Here is a 19442-nt window from a genome sequence, read left to right on the forward strand (position 1 = left end):
AACAGATCAAAACACTGACAGAATCCATGGATGGCAGGCTTTTGAGTGTCCTTGCAAAGAAAGGTGGCTATATTGGTCGCTGATTTGTTTTTGTTTTGTTTTTGAATGTCAGAAATGTATATTTGTGAATGTGGAGATGTTATATTGGTGTCACTGGTAAAAATAAATAATTGAAATGGGTATATATTTGTTTTTTGTTAAGTTGCCTCATAATTATGCACAGTAATAGTCACCTGCACACACAGATATCCCCCTAAAATAGCTAAAACTAAAAACAAACTAAAAACTACTTCCAAAAACATTCAGCTTTGATATTAATGAGTTTTTTGGGTTCATTGAGAACATGGTTGTTGTTCAATAATAAAATTATTCCTCAAAAATACAACTTGCCTAATAATTCTGCACTCCCTGTACACAGGGAACTAGTGGACCTATGAGTTAATAGGTGATGTTCACGATGAAAGAAAATAGCTCCTGCAACTGTTATACTACCACAGTTAATGTTTAATTGCTGGATAGTTTAATTTAAACACAACATCATAACTAAAAATCTGTTTGTTTGTTTTGGTGAGAATGCTACATAGCAATGCTACAATGCAACTTCAACTGCAGCCCCGCAGTTCATCAACATGTTAAACAAGATGTTTTTTAGGTGCTGCCTCTTTAATGCTGGGCTTACACTGTGCAATTTTGTGCCCCATTTTGAGCTGATTTTTGAGTCGTGCGACCGTTTTGGTGATCGGCCTGATTTTGGCCTTCATCGTCAGTCGTGTCTCGTGTAGTATACGTGGGGTAATGACAAGCGATTAACACCTCACTAGTCATTTGTCAGTTGCGAACTAAACGGCTCTTAGACCCGGCTCTTTGACGTGAACACGCGAGCCGGCTCCTTATCGCGAGCCATGGGGTTTTGTTTTCTTTCTCTCACCCTCTCTCTCGCACTTTTTTTCCGCTTCACTCCGCATGCCAGCCTTGTGCTTTTGCGCTGGGAAGAGGGGGAGGGGCGGTAGTTACACTCACAGTAGCACAGGAACAGAGCGGGAGGGAGAGAAAGAGAGCCAGGGGCAACAGCGTCACATTAGAAAGGTATAGTAATCATCATCAACTAATTTCAGTTGCAGATGATAAAGGATTCAGAAAGTTTATTCATGCAGGCCCATATGACAGAGAATGTGCATCTTCTTTTTGTTTTCATATTTTAATTTATATTTAATTGTGTTGTGGTTTGTAGTGTTTTGTGTTGTTTCACTTTAAATTTGTTTAAAAGGAAAAAGCTGAAAATTTAAATAGTTAAAAGTTGAAATGTGAATAGTTGGTTTTTGTATTATATGATTTATTTATTACATTTTATGTGGAGTGAATAAATAAAAGTATATTTACGGTGGCCCCTAGAGACAAAGCACGTACAAACTCAGAAGCACATAAAAACTCAGAAGCACGTAAAAACTCCAAAACACGTACAAAACACAACAGAAGTGCTCCAGGATGCTAGGCGCAGTGTTGAACTTTTGTTACCTAGTGGCTACACAAGCCAGGAAGTACCAACGACCGGATTTGGTGTGTGGTAGTAACAGGTAAATGAGCATATTTTTTTTATTATTTGAATATATATGAATGCTTGTGTATAAATACACAAACAATACACACATGCTTTCAATTGTGTAATTTAAGTGATCTAGGTAGCTCTGTTTTGGAAATTCAGTTAACGCTAGAAATGTGTTTTGGAGTTTGTACGTTTTTTGTCTCTAGGGGCCACCGCATATATTTATATATAAACATATATAAATAAAACATTTTATTTTTACATTAGTAATTCCTTTTGTGCATAATTTTATATTATTGTTAATAATAAATTAATTAAAGCAACATAACAACCTGAAGAGTCGGTTCGGAGCCGAAGGAGCCGGCTCTTTTTAGTGAGCCGAGCCGAAAGAGCCGGTTCTCTGAAAAGAGCCGGAAATCCCATCACTACACCTCACGACCAGCTCCCGATCATCAATTGCTTGGTCGTGACCGTCGTGAGGCTGTCATCGCAGCTTCTCACACTGCGCACGCGCAAACACAAATGTCAGCGAAAAAGATGGTGCAGCACGGCAGTGCAGCGTGTGATCTGGACACAAGCCATGGAGGCACAACTTGTAGAACTATGGCAAGCTTATCCGAGCCTTTTCAATGTGGCCTCACAAAATTGTCAAGACCACAACAACCGTGAAAATAGTTGGATGTACACTGCTGCTCAATCACAGCTGCCTGATCAATGTTTTTCATTTGCAATTTAGCAAAGTTGATGGTGGTGGTGTGCGTGTCTGTGTGAGTGAAAGACGGAGAGGGAGAGTGAGCGACAGAATTTCTGTTATAACCTTCATTTTACGGTGAGCACTCAGGTCGCATCAGAGCATCGGTGTGTGAGACCCTGCATCGTGACCTATGAACTTCTAACCCCTGCGAGTCAATCGTGCAGTTTGAGCAGAAGCTGAATAACGCGACTGAAAAAATTGCACAGTGTATGACCAGCTTTAGGTCCACCTCCTTTTAGTCAGTTTCTTCTGATTGGCTGACTTCTGGACAGCTGTAGAGGGGCAGCACAGTGTGCTTGTGAGCTGTAGTGAGTCTTTAGCAGTTTAACATACAAATAAGTTGATGACAGGCTGATGCCAGATATTGATAAAGATATAAACAACATTGGAAATCATGTATTACTTTAAACACGTTTTAAAGTTTATCCCATATTTAATATGAACATTCAATAGTGTAGCATAAAATAGCCAGTCATGGTAAAGATTGTAGTGTTTTGCTTATCAGGATGTAATAAAAGTCATCAGATCCTTAGCAGGTTCAAAAATGAGGCAACAACCCAAGAGCTACATGTCAGACTCTGTAGGCCTCTGTTATAGGTTGTTTGGAGAGGTTTCCAGGAAAACGCCTCTTCTCTCTAAGAAAAAACATGCCAGCACAGTTTAGGTTTGCAAAGCTGCATCTGAGCAAGCCACAAAAGACAGATAAAGCTTGCCCTTAACAGCACAGCAGCAAATCTACAACAGAATGAGTGAAAAAGAAAAGAATCAAAGTGCTGCAGTGGTCCAGTCCACGTCCAGACCTCAATCCAGTTAAAATACTGTGATGGGACCTTAAGAGAGCTGTGCATAAATGAACAACCGAAAATCTCAATGAAAATCTCAAGCGTGGACCGATACTCCTCCACCACAGTGTGAGAGACTGATAAAGCCCCACAGGAAATAATTTTGTCAAGTTGTTGCTGCTAACAGTGTTCAGCAGCTGCCAGCTACTGAATGCTGGGGGGTTCTTAGTTTTTCAAGTATAAAGGTGCATTAAGCACCTCAAGGCCCTCAAAGTCCTCAAGTAGATGCAGCGAATCTGATACCACACCCTCTCGTTGACATTTACACATTATTCACATGTGGATAACTGTAGTAAAATCATAAACTGCAAACAAAATGTCAGAATTAAGCTTCTGGTCATGTAACCAGTCAGTACCTTCTGGGTGCCACTCATTAACCTATGCAAATTGCAGGGTTTCCCAGGGCCTCCAGGATTTGATGGTGAGCCCGGTATACCAGGAAATCCAGGAGAACCAGGACCACCTGGGCATCCCTCGCACCCTGGGGTGAGCTGCTCTCCAACTTCTTTTAATTAGTTAATGCAAATTTCATAAGAAAAAAACCAAACAAATCAAATTTTCTCCATGAATGATTAATTTTGGATCAACCTCTTCCTGGTAGGGTAACCTGGTGACACAGATGGCTTCGGGTTTTAGCGAGAAGTCGGGTCCATCTGCAATGCTAACAGGATCCAGGGTGAGCACTTTTAAACTGCATATTTTACATATGCAAAGTCCGGAAGCTTGAAGAGTTTAAACTGCAGTGCATAATCGTTTGCCATTTCAGGGTGAAGCAGGACCACGAGGACTTCCAGGACCGTCTGGACCACCAGTGAGTCTTTATCTCTAATGAAGTTTTAGAGCCAAATATTAGTTTTACTTTGTAGGAAGTGTGCCTAAAAATGTAACCTTTAATTTTCCTGCTCAGGGTCCTTCTGGTGGTCAAGGAATTCCTGGAGAAGCTGGAGATCCAGGACTGATGGTACAGTCGTTTCTTCATCTTGGATTAACTCTAATGCTGCTCTACATGTTAAAGAGTGAAATTTAAATGTGACTGTACGTGTGTGTCTGCAGGGGGAGCCGGGTCATCGAGGACCTGATGGACCACCAGGAAAACCTGGACATGATGTGAGTCATGTAACAGATACTGATGAGGATTCTTCTTTTATCTGTAATTATTCCATAACCACCTGATGGTCTTTTCCAGGGACAATCCGGACCTGCAGGAGCAACCGGAGAACCAGGATACCCAGGATCAGCGGTAACCAGTTGTCATGCCAAAAAATATTTAATTCTACTATTGTCATGATAATAGTGATACAATAACCTACTCTAATCTGAGAGACAGTGAGCGAAAATGCGATCAGGAATGATGTGATTACTTTTAAATACAGGGTGCAAGAGGATTCCCAGGACTTCCAGGTAATCCAGGACTGAGAGGGCACAAAGTAAGTCCTTTTTCCTCATTATTACTCATTAGTTTTCATGTATGAAATATCAAGAACTAACCAGTCTGTGAATTTAAACCTCTACAACAGGGACACGGTGGACTTGTTGGATCAAGAGGCGAGGCTGGAGCAGCTGGAGCGAAGGTAGCTAACTCTCACTTTTGAGAGAATAGTAGGAATTATAGTTTAAGTCTTAAAGGAACAATATTCAGTGCAGTTGCTTTAAATTATCTAAAAAAAAATTATTTAATGGTTCGACGATGTCCAAATACAAGCTTGTGAAGTTAGCTGGTGATTCCAGTGACTGTAAATGTCTATGTGCTTTAGCTTTAAACAGAGACACTTTTAGTTAGACAGCTACATCTCAATCACCCGAGAGATGAAACAGAGAGGCTAAATTGGCCCTAATGTATGTAAATATATCAAATTCACTGAATCACACGGCACTCATTTGGCACTGGATTAGTGTTAAATGCCCAGATGTACACTTGTATGCATCTTTGTGCTATCAAGGTGGTAAAAAGATGTTGACCTGTTTAGATGAAATTACCATTGACCCATTGAAGCAAAGAGCACGTATGACCAATGTTCTGTTCTGTGAGGGAGGTTAAACTTTATGGAAGTCAGTTTTTCCAGTTAGGAAGCAGAAACCATCCTGAGCCATTGTGCAGCCTGATTGACGTTTGTCTCAGAACAGCAGAATTGGCAGGCCCGCTGCTGGTGGTGGTACTTAAAAATAAAGTATAACATTTGCCAACGATTCTGATACGTCTGACACACCTGCTCATATCAGTGAAGAGAACAGGGCACCACTGATGGCCCTGCCAGTTCTGTTGTTTCTGCACAGCGTTGGGCTGTGATTGCAGGTCCCAACAGCCTTTAGTGGGACCTAAGCATGTGGCATGAGGGTTACGTAACATCAATGGACTCTTTGTCCTCATGCCAACCTCTTGAAGTCTGTTCCTGACACATTTTGTCAGAAACATCCACGAATAGCCCGATGTGGGTCATTTTGTGGGGCACATGTGATGCTCCTCCTGTTCCTCGGGAGTAGATATCTTTCCTCCTGCTCGATGCTCTGTCCTTCTACACCAAACTCTCCTCACTTGTGTAACGGCCCGTCTCTGGTACACACAGCAGTGTCAAGAACACACACAAAAAAGGCTAAACTAGAGAAAAAACAGTCAGTATGGATAAGGAGAACGCTAATCTCTTTAATTTGTGTGAATTGTTGTTGCCTCTACTACAAGCAGCTGAACTGGAATCACACTATTTTACATAACATTTTTATAACAAACACTTCATTGCATTTATCTCATGTTTTAGTTTCAGAATGAAACAGGATTTTTAAATTAACTCCAAAATCAAACTCCAAACAGAAATTTCATCACTTGTTTCCACGTTTGAAAGGTTGTTTCGGTCACATGTGCTGCACAATCTGTGCATAACTGCTCGGTGTCTATGATTTGCAGGGTGCTTCTGGTACTTCTGGTGCAATGGGAGCTCCTGGTCCAGTGGTAAGTTAAAAAACACAGTTAAAAAGAGAGGATATTAGTCTGCTGCAGAGATACTGACTCCATCTTTGGTTTCAGGGACCACCTGGGATGCAGGGAGAAAGAGGCCGAGCCGGAACGACCGGCTCTGTGGTATGAGACAAATAATTGAGCCACATGACAAGAAAAGGAAAAAAAATGCAAAGATATGCTTCCACATTAAGTTATTTATCTTAATCTGTGTTTTTCTCTTAGGGTAAACGTGGCACACCCGGCTATGTTGGTAAACCAGGTCCTCTGGTAAGATCTACTAAATCTACTTTTTCCAACACTTCTGACCACACTGAGGGACACACCTCCTTTCAGACCCTGAGATTATTTCAAAACATAAAAATATAATTTTAATCCTCTAACATGCATCTTGTTTTAGTGTCTAGCACATCAGAAAATAGAGAAAAATATCCCTTGTGATTTGAAAGCAGAAGTTAATATCTTTAATTTGCATGTTTTGACTGAACAAAAACCACATAGGACAAAATACTGGATATATGATATTACTCATTATTAAAAAAAACCTTTAGGTTAGTTAATTTAATTTGTTTAGTAGAAAAATACTGTTGCTGTTTCCAATCGCAGGATGAAAGAGCAAAATTTGATGGCCGATGTAAGTAAAAAAAACAAACAAACTGAAGTCCTAAAAGGAAAAAAGAAACAAAAACACAAGGAAACAGAAGAAAAGTAACTCAGGTAGCAGATAAAAGCAAAGGGGGACAAGACAAGAGTACCGATACACTCAACAAGAGAAAACCAAACCAAACTCCGTAAAAACAGACCAGAACAGTGAAGTTTTCCAAAAAACCTCCAAAACTCAACCAATACAGGAAGAAGGAAACTCTGAGCCAAAGCGTCTTTATAATCAGTCCGTCATCAATGAAAGGACAGAAACTCAATCAATGGACAATGTGGGTTTATTATTAATTTATCTGTTCGATAAAGGGCTCCTGTTTTAAACTGCACATTTTTTATTACCACATTTACAGCCATATGTGGTGTTAATGTTAAATATAAATCCTCAAATCAAATCCACAAAGTTAAAATAAGATGTTGTATTTAAATCCAAATGTTTGTTGTTAAAAGTGAAGACATCGGGTTGGTGGTTCGATCGCTGGCTGCTCTGATATGGATGCCAAATATCCTTGGACAAGATACTAACCTCAAAGATAGAGAGCACTTATGTAGAAAAAGTGCTTGTGTGAGTGGGTGTGAATGGGTGAATGAGACAAGTTGTATAAAGTGCTTTGAGTGCTCAGGTAGAGTAGAACAGCACTATATAAGAACCAGTCCATTTATCATAAAACACTAACCAGTGGCTAATATTTGTCGTGTTGTAATTTTGTTCACGTTAACCTGAATATTTAAATGAAAATTGAGAAAATTAAACAAAATTAAATTTAAATTATCAAGAGTCTGAATGTGTTCTGACAGCATTTCAGCATTTGGCGATGTTTTTATCTTCAGTCATTTTGTCCCCGTCAGCTTAAAGTTGAGGCCATGTTTGGAAAACATATCCAAATTAAAAATTGTCATGCCCTGTCAAGAGCATGGCAAACCAACAGGTGGCGATATAGCCCAAGAAATGTTAACCTATCAGGAGCCAACAAACAATAACACGGTGCAAACTTTGTTGTGAGACAAAATCTATTTTGTTGGTCCACACATAAACACATAGTTCTTTTTTTAAGAAGCTCAGTTTTCAGTGACCTAAATCCCATTTACCAATGGAAAAAACATCAAGATGAGTGGGAAAAACACCGGTGTACATGTGGACAGTCTGAATAATTAGTAATTCAAAGCAAAATTGTATTGACATCCAGCTGTATCCGTTTAGGAAGAATTAACTTGGGGATGTGTTTTTTTTTCTTATTTCTTGCTCCACTGGATTAAAATGGAGGTCCTGCTAGTTTTTTACCTGTTGCCATGGTAAATGTTGGATAGTTGGAGTTGATTGAGCTTAATCGAATCAGCCTATCTGTAACAGGAAACTCAGAGTTACTTACCTGGGCTCTCACAGACCCAGTCCCTGTCTTTGAACCAGCAAAAAAATCACAGCTTTGTTGCACTCGATCATAATAATTTTGGTTGTTCTGCGGTCTCCAACCACTGTTATCCTCAGTGTGACTGCAGTACAGCAAAAAATAAAACTTTAGCTGCTAGAACAACAGTGAAAACCAAACAGAAACCAACACACAACACAAAAACATCCACGACAACTACATTTTATCCTCTAGTTGTTCTTAGTAGCCCATTTGTTTATATTTGGAGCACCATTTACCCAGATTGTCAACAAAATATCAGATTCGATTTTTCTTAAGTATTAAACATACTTTCCTTTAACCACAGGGGCCAATAGGAATCCCCGGTATACCAGGATTTCCCGGTAACCCTGGAATGAAGGTGAGATTATTTGACGCTTGAATTGTAAGGAGTCTGTTTTCATTCTCAGACACACTTCGATTAGTATCTAAGTGACAGATGTTTCTGAGTCACTGAAGTCACCTGAGAAGTCCTTTAATATTTCCTGAATGTATCTGCTGGTGTAGGGTGAAGCGGGACCGACAGGGGTCAGAGGAAGTCCGGGACAGCAGGGGCCAAGGGGCGACGTTGGGCGTGTCGGGCCACCTGGACCCATTGGACAGCAGGTGTTGTACTTTATCATTCTTGTTGCTAAAATAGCTGTAGACCCATTCTGGCCTCACATTACCACCATTCCCAGTTAATATTTTCGTTTTTGAACAGGGCGCGTCAGGACAGGATGGAGCTCTGGGTCCCCGCGGCTCAGCGGTAAGTGATTGCAGCAAAGCTCTTTAACCAGCTGATCTTTGTCTACAAATATCTTACAATAAAGGTCTTTATTTAATCTATTGCTGCTCTGTCACCTGACCAGGGTATAGCCGGTCTCCAGGGTCCACCTGGTATGGTTGGTCCCCCTGGCCCCCCCGGCCCCCAGGGTTCAACAGGAGCTCTTGGAGCAAAAGGCCAACTGGTATGAGCTCTCATTTTATTTAATTTTCTCTCTCCCTGTCATGTGAGTCTTCATTTCTCTATCCTAAAATATCTGTTTTAAACTCTTCTTCAGGGTGATGTTGGAGCTCCTGGATTCAAGGGAGAGGCTGGATTGAAGGGAGAGCGGGTAAGACCAAAGCTACCCCAAAATAAAGACCCTAAAAGTTCATCTTAGATGTTATTTTGGTGGTTAGGTTAAGGATTTGTCAACTGATTCAGTGGGTATGAATTTATGTTAGGGTGACCATGGTGCACCAGGTCCCTTAGGCCCCATGGGAGAAGATGGAAAGCGTGGACCCCGAGGCGATGCTGGATCCATCGGGCCTCCAGGATCCCCAGGAGAGACAGTGAGTCCATCAAGAATATTCACAGTCCAGTCATGTATAATATATTTAATGTATTCCTTTTTTAACTCGAAACTACACGCTGGAAACAAGACAGACTAAAGCTTTCTTTTTCTTTGTTATAGGGACCACCAGGAAATAGGGGTTTCCCTGGTGCTGACGGTTTACCAGGCCCAAAGGTGAGTATTTATGACTCTAATTCGCCATCAGGTTCGTCACATTCATGTCTGTGATTTTTGAATATTTCACACTTTCTCTGAACAGGGAGCCCAGGGCGAGAGAGGGCTTCCAGGATCTTCAGGCGCCAAAGGTTTATCTGGAGATCCAGGACGCAACGGAGAGTCGGGCTTGACAGGAGCTCGGGTAAAGTCGCATGTTGTAATTCATTGCCTAGAGCAGAAGGTTTATTTCATCCTTTTGCTCATGTTTGCAGGATTTTGTATATAAAAGTGAGCGTCTGACAACCTCTGCTCACGAGGGAAATGATTCTCTTCTGAGTGGTTGGCAAGTGGTTGCTGCAGGTTGATGACATTTGCTGTGAAGCTGAAAAGCCAAAGTCATGGCAGCATAGAAACCAGTCAGTGAGTACCTGAAAATCTCTAGTCGCAGGAAAAAATGTGTATTCCAGAATTATATTGGTAATAATAATTGATGATATTGGTTGCAAAGAGGTATTCGGTGCTGGTTGGTTGTTAGCAGGTTGCCTGTTATTTACATGAAAGATATCGATTTGTCTGCAAACATGTGATAACTATTCTTTGAGTCATAGTGAAACTTGGAAAAAGTTGCAACACAACCTGGAGAAGTAGAAACTTGACTTTCAAAGTAAAAATTGAGCTTTCGGAAATGTGTTGGCTGCAGCAATAAGGCACAACGTTTACTTTGAAGGTCAATGTCGAGGAGCAGTTGGCAAGTGTTTGCCTCCTGCTCCTCGACATCAGGGCAGCAGGAAAGAATTGTCAAATCATTTTACCCATAACAGGCCCACTGTACACTTAGACCTTAATGACCCCGCCCTACCAGATACCTACCTCGGCACCTTTTACTCTTTGAGGCCACCAACCACAGGAGGGTGCACAGGCTAGAAAGCTGCTGGACCAGACAAGGTACCAGTGTTGAACAACTGTGCAATACAATAAAAGGATGGTTAAACGGTCATATTTAACTTCAGAGTAAAGACTTCTGACCTCAGCAGCCATGAAATCCTTCAAATCCTTCAAAAGCAGAGGTACCAGCATCATAACTGATCCTTCTCAACCTTCTCACAGCATCTTCTTTATCACAGAATGCTAAACCAGAACCTGTGATTTCAGAGTGTAAACTGCTTTTAAGTTTTTATTAGGCACAAGATTTTATTCTGCTCTAATAGTCGCATTTTATTCTATACTGCCTCTTGATTCTGTTTTATATGACCCAAAATTTATTATAGCACTTTATTGTGATTTAGGGCAGGGATAGCTCAGTAGGTAGAGTGGTTGCCCCATGATCGGAAGGTCGGGGGTTCAAATCCACTGAACGGCTACTCTGAGGTACCCCTGAGCAAGGTACTGTCCCTACACACTGCTCCCCGGGCGCCTGCTTAGTGGCTGCCCACTGCTTCACTGAGTGAATGGGTCAAATGCAGAGGAAAAACAAGTAATTTCCCCACGGGGATCATTATATAGTATACATCATTATTATTATTTATTATGGTTCAAAGTTCAAAACTCCAGCAACTGCTTGCCAACTGGTCAGGGAATGCACAGATTCATCTATTCAGATTGCTGCACTGCATGCCGCTTCAACAGCAAACTGACTTAAAGTTAATCTGAAATTAGTTGGTCTTTAGGTGTTGCATCTTCATTAAATTATCCTTGAGAAACTTGCATGTGCCTGAATTTTATAGCCATGCTCTGTTTTAAACTGCAATCTTCAAGAGCGATTCTAAGTTGGTATTTAAATAAACATGCATAGCAGAATTAGCTAGTGACAAGAAGTGCTAGCTTTCCTTGGAGTCTTTATAATGCATGTAAAAAACTGCATATAAAATATATGTGGCCTTGCAGCCTTAAACCTGCATTCCTACTTATGACCACTGGAGAGCGACTTTTCTACTTAAAAAATAAGTCAAGTTATGTAAACATGTATGAAAGAAATTATTCTACTATGACTTCAGTAACCTTTTTCTGATGAGCTTGTGCTATCAATCACAAATTTGAAGTCTGATTTATTAAAATATAGTACTTAGTTTGCAAATTATGGTCCCCAATAGAGTCAGAAAGGATGATGAAAAAAACCCTCAAACTCACCTGAACTTAACCAGAAACTCTTGTTTCATTCAGCATTTAAAAGACTTGTTTGTGTTACTTCACAGGGTCTCACAGGTCTCATAGGTGCCCAGGGAGCAGAGGGGAAGCAAGGACCGGTGGTATGTAATCAAATGCATTAACTTTCACCACTTGTAGATTTGCACACACATGCTCAGCAGTAAATGTGTTTCTGTCTTCTCAGGGATCCGCTGGAGACGACGGGAAACAAGGCCCAGCTGGTTCAACTGGAAACAGAGGCCCAGCTGGGCCGATGGGCCTGCCGGGACCAAAGGGCTTCCTAGTCAGTATGAATGAGTGTGGCTAGATAAGCCTAATGAGAGAAGCCAGATGAATATATTTGTGAAAATAAATGCAAAAAAAGCTCCATAATAACACAAAATATGCTGATTGATGGTCCCTGTTGTTTTTTAGGGTGATGCTGGGAAGGCTGGAGAAGCTGGAAGTCCAGGAGCTCCAGGTCAAAGGGCAAGTTAAATCCACAGCTGATACAAATACAGCTCATACTTCCTGCTGAGGCTTCACGCTCTTCATCTCAAGCACAAACATGCTGATAAATGCTGCTCTTTACTGTCCTCTAGGGACCAAATGGAAAAGATGGAGAGAGAGGCGCCGCCGGTCCACCTGGCCCAGCTGTAAGCATCCGTCTCAGCTGAGAGTTTCTCATTATTAATAATGTAAACAGTTATGTTTTTAATATAATGTGTTTGTTTGTCCTGCAGGGTCCTGCAGGGAAGAGAGGAGAGCAGGGATCTCAGGGAGTGTTTGGCTTCCAGGTACTCTTCATCACATAACGCAAAGAATTTAGCTCCTATCACTGGAGCTCAATCTCACTTTTAATTCTTTATTTTATTTATTTATTTGTTATTTATTTAACCAGGTAACAAAGGAGATTGGCCACGATTAAAGTCACATTTACAAGAAGTTCTTCTCTATTGTTTTTATGATTATCAAATAAAATAAAAACTGTTTGGGGCGTTTTTAGGGTTTGCCCGGAACACCAGGCCCACCTGGAGAGTCAGGAAAGCCAGGTGACAAGGTACGACTCGGGTATTTTAAAATATTTTTCAAGTTAACCCACATAATATAAATTGTGCAGGGACTTCTATACAGCATGTAAAATCTGCTTAATGTTTCTGGGTTTTTTTTGTAGGGTCTTGCAGGAGAGATTGGGGAAGTTGGCGCTACAGGACCAAGAGTAAGTCCATTAGTCCAATTTCCACTTTTCTATTGCTCAGTTCTGAAACTTCAGATCATCACAGTCCAGCTTGAAACATGAACATTTTCTGTAACCCACCCATAGCTCTAATCATCGTATGAATAAGAATTTCGGTGCATCCCTTTGTGTTTTCATTGATTGATTTTGATCGTCTGATGATTGTTAAATTTCACTTTTCTTTTCGGTTGAACTTGTTTCCAGCTAATGATGATGAGCTGTAAGAGTTAAGGATCTAAAATAGAAAACAAATATTAGTTTCATAACTTATTGATGATGTAGTAGTTGAGTTTCTTCTTGAAATGTCAAAAGTTTTAAAAAGGTTTGATTTGGTAACCAGTCTGAAAGGATTTTTAGAACATAAATGGAAATATATCCTAAAATTGTATAAAATGGGATTAACTTAATTAAAAGATGCATCTATTATTATTATATGTGAAAAAACAGCTAATACAAAATGTTCTTTTTTTTTTTTAACTTGTTCATATTTTATAAAATGTCAAAACCTCTAGATTAACATGCAGCAAAACAGATTTATTTAAGATAACTTATAAAGATAACTCTTTATTGTCATTGCACAGTCATGCTTAGTACGATAGTACAATGAAATTGGAAAACTGTTGCACGTTAGCACTAAGCACATCCAGTGTTGGGAAGGTTACATTTAAAATGCTACAGATTACAGAATACATGGCCGTTAAGTTACTTAATGTGAGTAACGTATTCTGAATACTTTGGATTACTTGATATATTATCATGCTTTTTACAACTACATGAATGTACTATTGCTGTGTGATTTCTATTACTGAAGGCTACTCGCCACCGAGCTAACTTTGTTAGCTGGCGTTAGCTGAGGTTAGCTCATGGACTGCAGACTGTTAGACTTGATGGATAGAATTAAAAACCTGCTAGCTGCAAATAATCATGTGCAGTTCTGAAAGCAATACCAACTAGATTTTTAAATCTTAATATAAAATGAGTAACAGTAGGGTCGACATTAGGTAAGGCTGCACTTTTTGCAGTGATCTCGTATAGAAAACTATTTCTGTATCAGTAATATATTTTCTTTCTGTCTGCTTTCAGAACTGCACATGATTATTTGCAGCTAGCAGGTTGTAATGCAGCCTTTAGTAATAGCAATAAATCACACAACAATAGTACATCAAAGATACTGAAGTGGCACATAACCCAGGTAGCTACCACAACTAAAACAAGGTAGCTGCAGTAGGCTAATGTTAGTTTTTTTAAAAAAAGAACTTAGTTCCAGATGTTTCTTTAGGTTGGAGGTGGAGTTTTATTGGTCAATTAGTTCATATGTTTAAAGTTAAACCTTTTAACATGCAACTCTCTGGGTTTTGACTAAATTTGGAACAAGCCTCTAGTGGCCATTTGTGAAACTGCAACTTCCTTCTTGATTTTTTAGCCTCAGCGGTTATCGCTAACCTTACACATACTTTTTTTGTTCAATGCAAAAGGACAGGGATGTCAAACTAATTTTACACATCTTGGGCCACATACTGAGCTTAAGAGGGCTCATCCAGTGAAACTCCTTTCTGTCAGTACAAAGGAGTCTAACATGTGCAACAGCATTGTACATTTAATCCCTGAGATCAGTCTCAGGAGTTGTTCCAGGGGCCATTTCTGGGCCCCATATGTGTGACACCCCTGCAATAAGAAATAAATGTATAAACTTATCTTTTGGTTGTTCTTGCAGGGAGATAGAGGTTCTCCAGGAGAAAGAGGTGAAACTGGGCCCAATGGGCTGCAGGGACCCAAAGGTAGTCCAGGTGCACCCGGACCAGATGGGCTAAAGGTATGGTAACCATAAAACTACTGATGCTTAACCCTGAACAACAAAAAGACTCATTGCTTGCATTAAATTGTTTATAATAAGCCTTGCTGCTTACTTTGCACATTTTAGGGTAGCCCTGGACCCAAGGGTGCTGCTGGAGAGCCAGGAGGTCCAGGACTTCAGGGGATCCCAGGAGAAAGAGGCATACCCGGATCTTCAGGCCCGAAGGGAGATGCTGTAAGTTAAAGAATACATTCATTACACCATCTCCAAAGAAAAAGACAGCAGTTTTACCAATAGCATGACTGTAAGAGGAGCAAAATGTAAGGTACTGTGAGACCTCGAGATATTGGGGATAATCAGAACCAAAGGAGGGAAAACTAAGAAACCATTAAGTGAACCTGATTTGTTCTAACAGGGCGTTACTGGAGAAAAAGGACCAGAAGGAAAGGCGGGGGCTGATGGAGCGAGGGTGAGTCCCCATAACCGTGATCCTTACTGCAGATGAAAAAACTGTGTGTCGAAATATTTCACTTCACCTGAAGCAAGTTTGTGATTAAATCCAAATATAAATCCCTCGAAATTCTGCTGGTTTACTTGGTGATTTCTCTCCAAGTCCACTGTGCAAAGACAAAATCAAGATTGTTAATGTGAAAAACAACATATGAAATCATAGTCTACTAATAAAAATAAAAATAAAATTCACTACCTGCAGCCTGCAAAGACTAATATATGTCTAAATTATGTCTAATATATTTCCTCATGTCATTGCACCAGGGGCTTCCTGGTCCCATTGGACCTGCTGGTCCCAGTGGACCAAACGGAGTGAAGGTAAGCATAAAAGCTGTTTTTCAGCCCAGAAATGTGTTTGTTTCACTTTAATGATTTATCACAAAGCACAGCTACAAGATGATTAACAGTGACCCTGCACTGTTTCTGTAAAACTGATTTAGAGCTCTTCAAGTCCCGTAAGGTGATTTTGTGATGATTTTATGATAACTTGTGAACATTAGATAAAAAATATATTGTTAGAGGGCTTTAAGGACTTTGTATTTATGTAAAAAAAACTCTTGTTAATAAATACTGGTTATGTATTTTTGTTTTTAAATATTTACAATATTTCATTTCAGGGTGAAACCGGCCCATCGGGACCAACAGGGCGCAGAGGAACAAGAGGAATCGCTGTAGGCACAATATTTTATTTTACATTTATTTGAGCTGATATTCACTTTTTTCAATGCTGTAATTTCTTCTTGATTGTGTGTATTGGTGTGTGTGACCATGTTCACAGGGATCTACTGGTGAGCCTGGTCCGACTGGTGCTGCTGGCTTCCCTGGACCTCCTGTAAGTGGCCTGTTACAGTGTGACGCACAAAACCACCGAAGGATTAACAGAATAATAAACTAGAAGGTAACTGAAGAGAGATTCATCTCTAGCTACTGTTTTTTTCTTTCCCAGGGTCCTGATGGTCAGCCTGGGGTCAAAGGTGAAACAGGTGAGACAGGTCTGAAGGGAGAAGCAGGATCACCTGGACCTCAGGGCGTGGCTGGAAAACCAGGAGAACAGGTACGCTGCCAAATGTTTTAATATATAAAATCTGAAACAATCCTTATTAATGTGGGTTAACAGTTTCTGTGAAGCAGAATTAATCACAAAGTTTTAGTTTTACATGCACCAGTCTGAAAAGTACAAAAGCAGTGCACATATATTCAGTATCAGTGGCTCTAATAAAAATCTTAATTAATATGAAAAGGAAAAATGCCTCTTTTTCAACACTTTCAACACATTTTTACAACACTGTGAAGGAGCCACCCCTCTTTTTTGAAGGATTTATTCATTTATTTGAAAGTTTTCACTCATGCATTTGTTCTTAGGCAAGCGTCACTGGACCATGAGGGTGATTGGCATGCATTTCGTATGTCGCTTGGATGTAATTGGCATACATTCTGAGAGAAAAAAGTGTCTCTGGTTATGCTTTACTTATTTTGAGAGCTACATTTGACCTTCGTTTCTCTTAATGAGTAACTTGACAGGAAGTAGATGGGTCGCGTGAAAAATTGTCCTGTGTCTGTGTTTTTCAGGGACCTGTTGGTGTGACCGGGCTGAAAGGTGGCAGAGGAACAAAGGGTCCAACGGTGAGTATTTTGACCCGGACAAGGCTCTCCAAAACTCAGTGATGAACATATTTGAGGTAAAACTTGTCTCCTTCCCACAGGGCTCCCCCGGTTTTCCTGGATTGCCTGGAGGAGTTGGTCCACCTGGTCCTCTTGTGAGTTCCTTATAAAAACAAACCTTAAAGACCTGACATAGTGTAAATGAACTGGGATGCACAAAAACATCCAGTTTTCTTTTATTAAGTCACTTTTATGTTTGTATTTCAGGGTGCAGTTGGAGCAGACGGGCCTATAGGTGCTCCAGGAAAGCAGGGTCCTCCCGGGATTCGAGGAGAGAACGGAGGTCAGGGACGTCAAGGCGAGCATGGACCTCCAGGGCCACCCGGCGGATCTGGAGAGAAAGGAGAATCTGGAGAGGACGGTCCTCCTGTAAGATGAAGTTTTTTGTTGTTGTTCAAATTCAGAGATGTTTCAGTTGCTCATCAGCTCTGGTGCTTCTCCGTCAGGGTCCTGATGGGCCTCCAGGACCTGCTGGCGCCACAGGGCAGCGAGGAATTGTCGGCCAACCCGGAGTCAGAGGAGAGAGAGGCTTGCTGGGACTGCCAGGTCCTGCTGTGAGTGCTCCCGCTAATGTTTCCTGTTTATTGTTATCGCTCACAAAGGCAACTCGCTCCTCACCAGTGCCATTATTTATGTTAGAGTTACATGAGGAAGTTTGTGTTTATTTGTGCCTCAGGGTCCACCGGGAAAAGCAGGAGCACCTGGACCTCAGGGAAGCACTGGTCCTCCTGGGGGTATTGGTTTACCAGGAGCCACTGGGCCAAGAGGAGATCCTGGACCCGAGGTTTGTCCTTGAGATGGAGCTGTATAAATCAAATCTGAAGGACTTTTATTTAAGCGGTTTAAGGCTTCAATCTAAAGTGACTCTCAGAAAGTGCTGTTTATGTCTAGAAAACATAACTAGAATGTTTCTGTAGCTCAAAAGCAGATTTCTTTGACTGTTCAGTATTTACCAACTTATTAAAAGTTTATTAAGACAGCAGTTTTGTCACATTTCTTTTAACCTGTCAGTTACAGGCTTGCAGGTTTGTGGCCTTTAGCAACGACAGCACATAAAATTTGTTTTCAGTATCAGTACATTCAGCTAAACACCTGGAAATCATAGTGCCATGCGATTCTTTGTAGATGACTCAGCCTTTTATATCACAGATCTGGTTTTTCCTTCCTCTTATCAGAAGTGAACAATTTCTTGTTTTGTTTTTCTCAGATCTTAAGTTTCTAATATCATTTGTTTATTCAGGGTATTGTTGGAGCTGAGGGGCCTCCTGGTAAGGACGGCCTAGTCGGAGAAAGGGTAAGATAAAATGTATAAAATGTATCTGTGTGTTTGTTTTAGAGGCTTGGTGTGGTCTAATCTCTGGCCTGTTTGTAGGGTGACAGGGGCAATCCTGGCCCAGAGGGTCTGGCTGGTGGTCCAGGGTCTCCAGGTACTGAGGGTCCAGTGGGAATAACAGGCAGTCCAGGTCAAATGGGTGTAAATGTGAGTTTAACAAACAGATCAACCAGGACTACAAAAACTAGAAGGTCTCTGAAAAAAAAAAAATGACCACAACAAAGAGGGATAAATTTCTAACTTTTTTTTTTTTTTTAAATCATGGATGGTACCAGATGTAAAACACGAGGACACGGCCATGTGGTAATTAACATGTAATCCAGCAGCCCAGTAATACTGATAATGATGTCAGCCTCTCATGTTTACGCTGTAGGCTCCACAAAACGTCTAAATCAGGCCTTTCAACTTTAACAGCTGTGTAACTGACAAAGGTGTGAACAACTGACAGTTAATGAGCTATGGCTTATTTAAATGCCATTATCTGATTGGTCATTTCCTTCCTGTCTCTGATTGGTGGATACTTTTGATGTGTTTTCACTTGCATTTCAGATAAATGGCTGAATCTGATTGTAAGACTCCTTGAAATGGACGTACACAAATGTAATCCTGTTGAGAGTTAATTATTTATTTATCCATACAGTATTGGATAGATATGTAATTCCAGCTCAGTTTAAAGCCAAATCATCACAGCTGCAGTGTCTCAGCTGCCATTCATAGTTTAAAGCTACTCTCACTCTCACGTGGACACACATAGTAATGGGCAACAATCCCAGACACCAACATAGACACTTTGTTCTTTTCCTGATTTACAAAATAAAAGTATATTATTTATTTTACTGTGAGTACCCACTGTTATCTCCCATCAGATATTTTAGCCAATTTATTTTTTTAGTTCTCTTTTTTTTAACAGCAAGCAACAGATTAAAGTTCAGCATTAAACTCCAGCTACATCTTTAAATCCACAACTGTTACGTCTCTTTTGACTTTAGGGTGAAAGAGGCCCTCCTGGACCCCAAGGACAGCCAGGAATACGGGGAAAAGTTGGCCCTCAAGGACCACAGGGGGACAAAGGAGCTGCTGGAGAGCCTGGGGAGAGGGGTCAGAAAGGTCACAGAGGATTCACCGGGCTCCAAGGCCTGCAAGGAACAGAAGTA

At 40.7% G+C, this 19442-nt stretch overlaps 1 protein-coding gene across 1 annotated transcript in view; it reads left to right on the forward strand.

The window, feature by feature from the left end:
• Positions 1-19442, forward strand: part of LOC146361365 (uncharacterized) — a 37681-nt gene that overhangs the window by 15743 nt on the left and 2496 nt on the right. Inside the window, exons 8-48 of the mRNA XM_084921732.1 lie at positions 3533-3625; positions 3741-3815; positions 3906-3950; positions 4047-4100; positions 4193-4246; positions 4326-4379; positions 4513-4566; positions 4657-4710; positions 6039-6083; positions 6159-6212; positions 6315-6359; positions 8460-8513; positions 8660-8758; positions 8856-8900; positions 9004-9102; positions 9196-9249; positions 9362-9469; positions 9592-9645; positions 9731-9829; positions 11820-11873; positions 11957-12055; positions 12187-12240; positions 12354-12407; positions 12495-12548; positions 12758-12811; positions 12926-12970; positions 14703-14801; positions 14910-15017; positions 15199-15252; positions 15558-15611; positions 15911-15964; positions 16072-16125; positions 16240-16347; positions 16863-16916; positions 16997-17050; positions 17163-17324; positions 17402-17509; positions 17632-17739; positions 18196-18249; positions 18328-18435; positions 19278-19439. Of these exons, the coding sequence (XP_084777858.1) occupies positions 3533-3625; positions 3741-3815; positions 3906-3950; positions 4047-4100; positions 4193-4246; positions 4326-4379; positions 4513-4566; positions 4657-4710; positions 6039-6083; positions 6159-6212; positions 6315-6359; positions 8460-8513; positions 8660-8758; positions 8856-8900; positions 9004-9102; positions 9196-9249; positions 9362-9469; positions 9592-9645; positions 9731-9829; positions 11820-11873; positions 11957-12055; positions 12187-12240; positions 12354-12407; positions 12495-12548; positions 12758-12811; positions 12926-12970; positions 14703-14801; positions 14910-15017; positions 15199-15252; positions 15558-15611; positions 15911-15964; positions 16072-16125; positions 16240-16347; positions 16863-16916; positions 16997-17050; positions 17163-17324; positions 17402-17509; positions 17632-17739; positions 18196-18249; positions 18328-18435; positions 19278-19439 (2994 nt within the window). The remainder of the gene's footprint in view (positions 1-3532; positions 3626-3740; positions 3816-3905; positions 3951-4046; positions 4101-4192; positions 4247-4325; positions 4380-4512; positions 4567-4656; positions 4711-6038; positions 6084-6158; positions 6213-6314; positions 6360-8459; positions 8514-8659; positions 8759-8855; positions 8901-9003; positions 9103-9195; positions 9250-9361; positions 9470-9591; positions 9646-9730; positions 9830-11819; positions 11874-11956; positions 12056-12186; positions 12241-12353; positions 12408-12494; positions 12549-12757; positions 12812-12925; positions 12971-14702; positions 14802-14909; positions 15018-15198; positions 15253-15557; positions 15612-15910; positions 15965-16071; positions 16126-16239; positions 16348-16862; positions 16917-16996; positions 17051-17162; positions 17325-17401; positions 17510-17631; positions 17740-18195; positions 18250-18327; positions 18436-19277; positions 19440-19442) is intronic.

The sequence above is a fragment of the Perissodus microlepis genome, chromosome 23 (genome assembly GCF_051167445.1).
Source record: "Perissodus microlepis isolate ML-2025 ecotype Zambia chromosome 23, ASM5116744v1, whole genome shotgun sequence".
Classification (NCBI taxonomy): Eukaryota; Metazoa; Chordata; class Actinopteri; order Cichliformes; family Cichlidae; genus Perissodus; species Perissodus microlepis.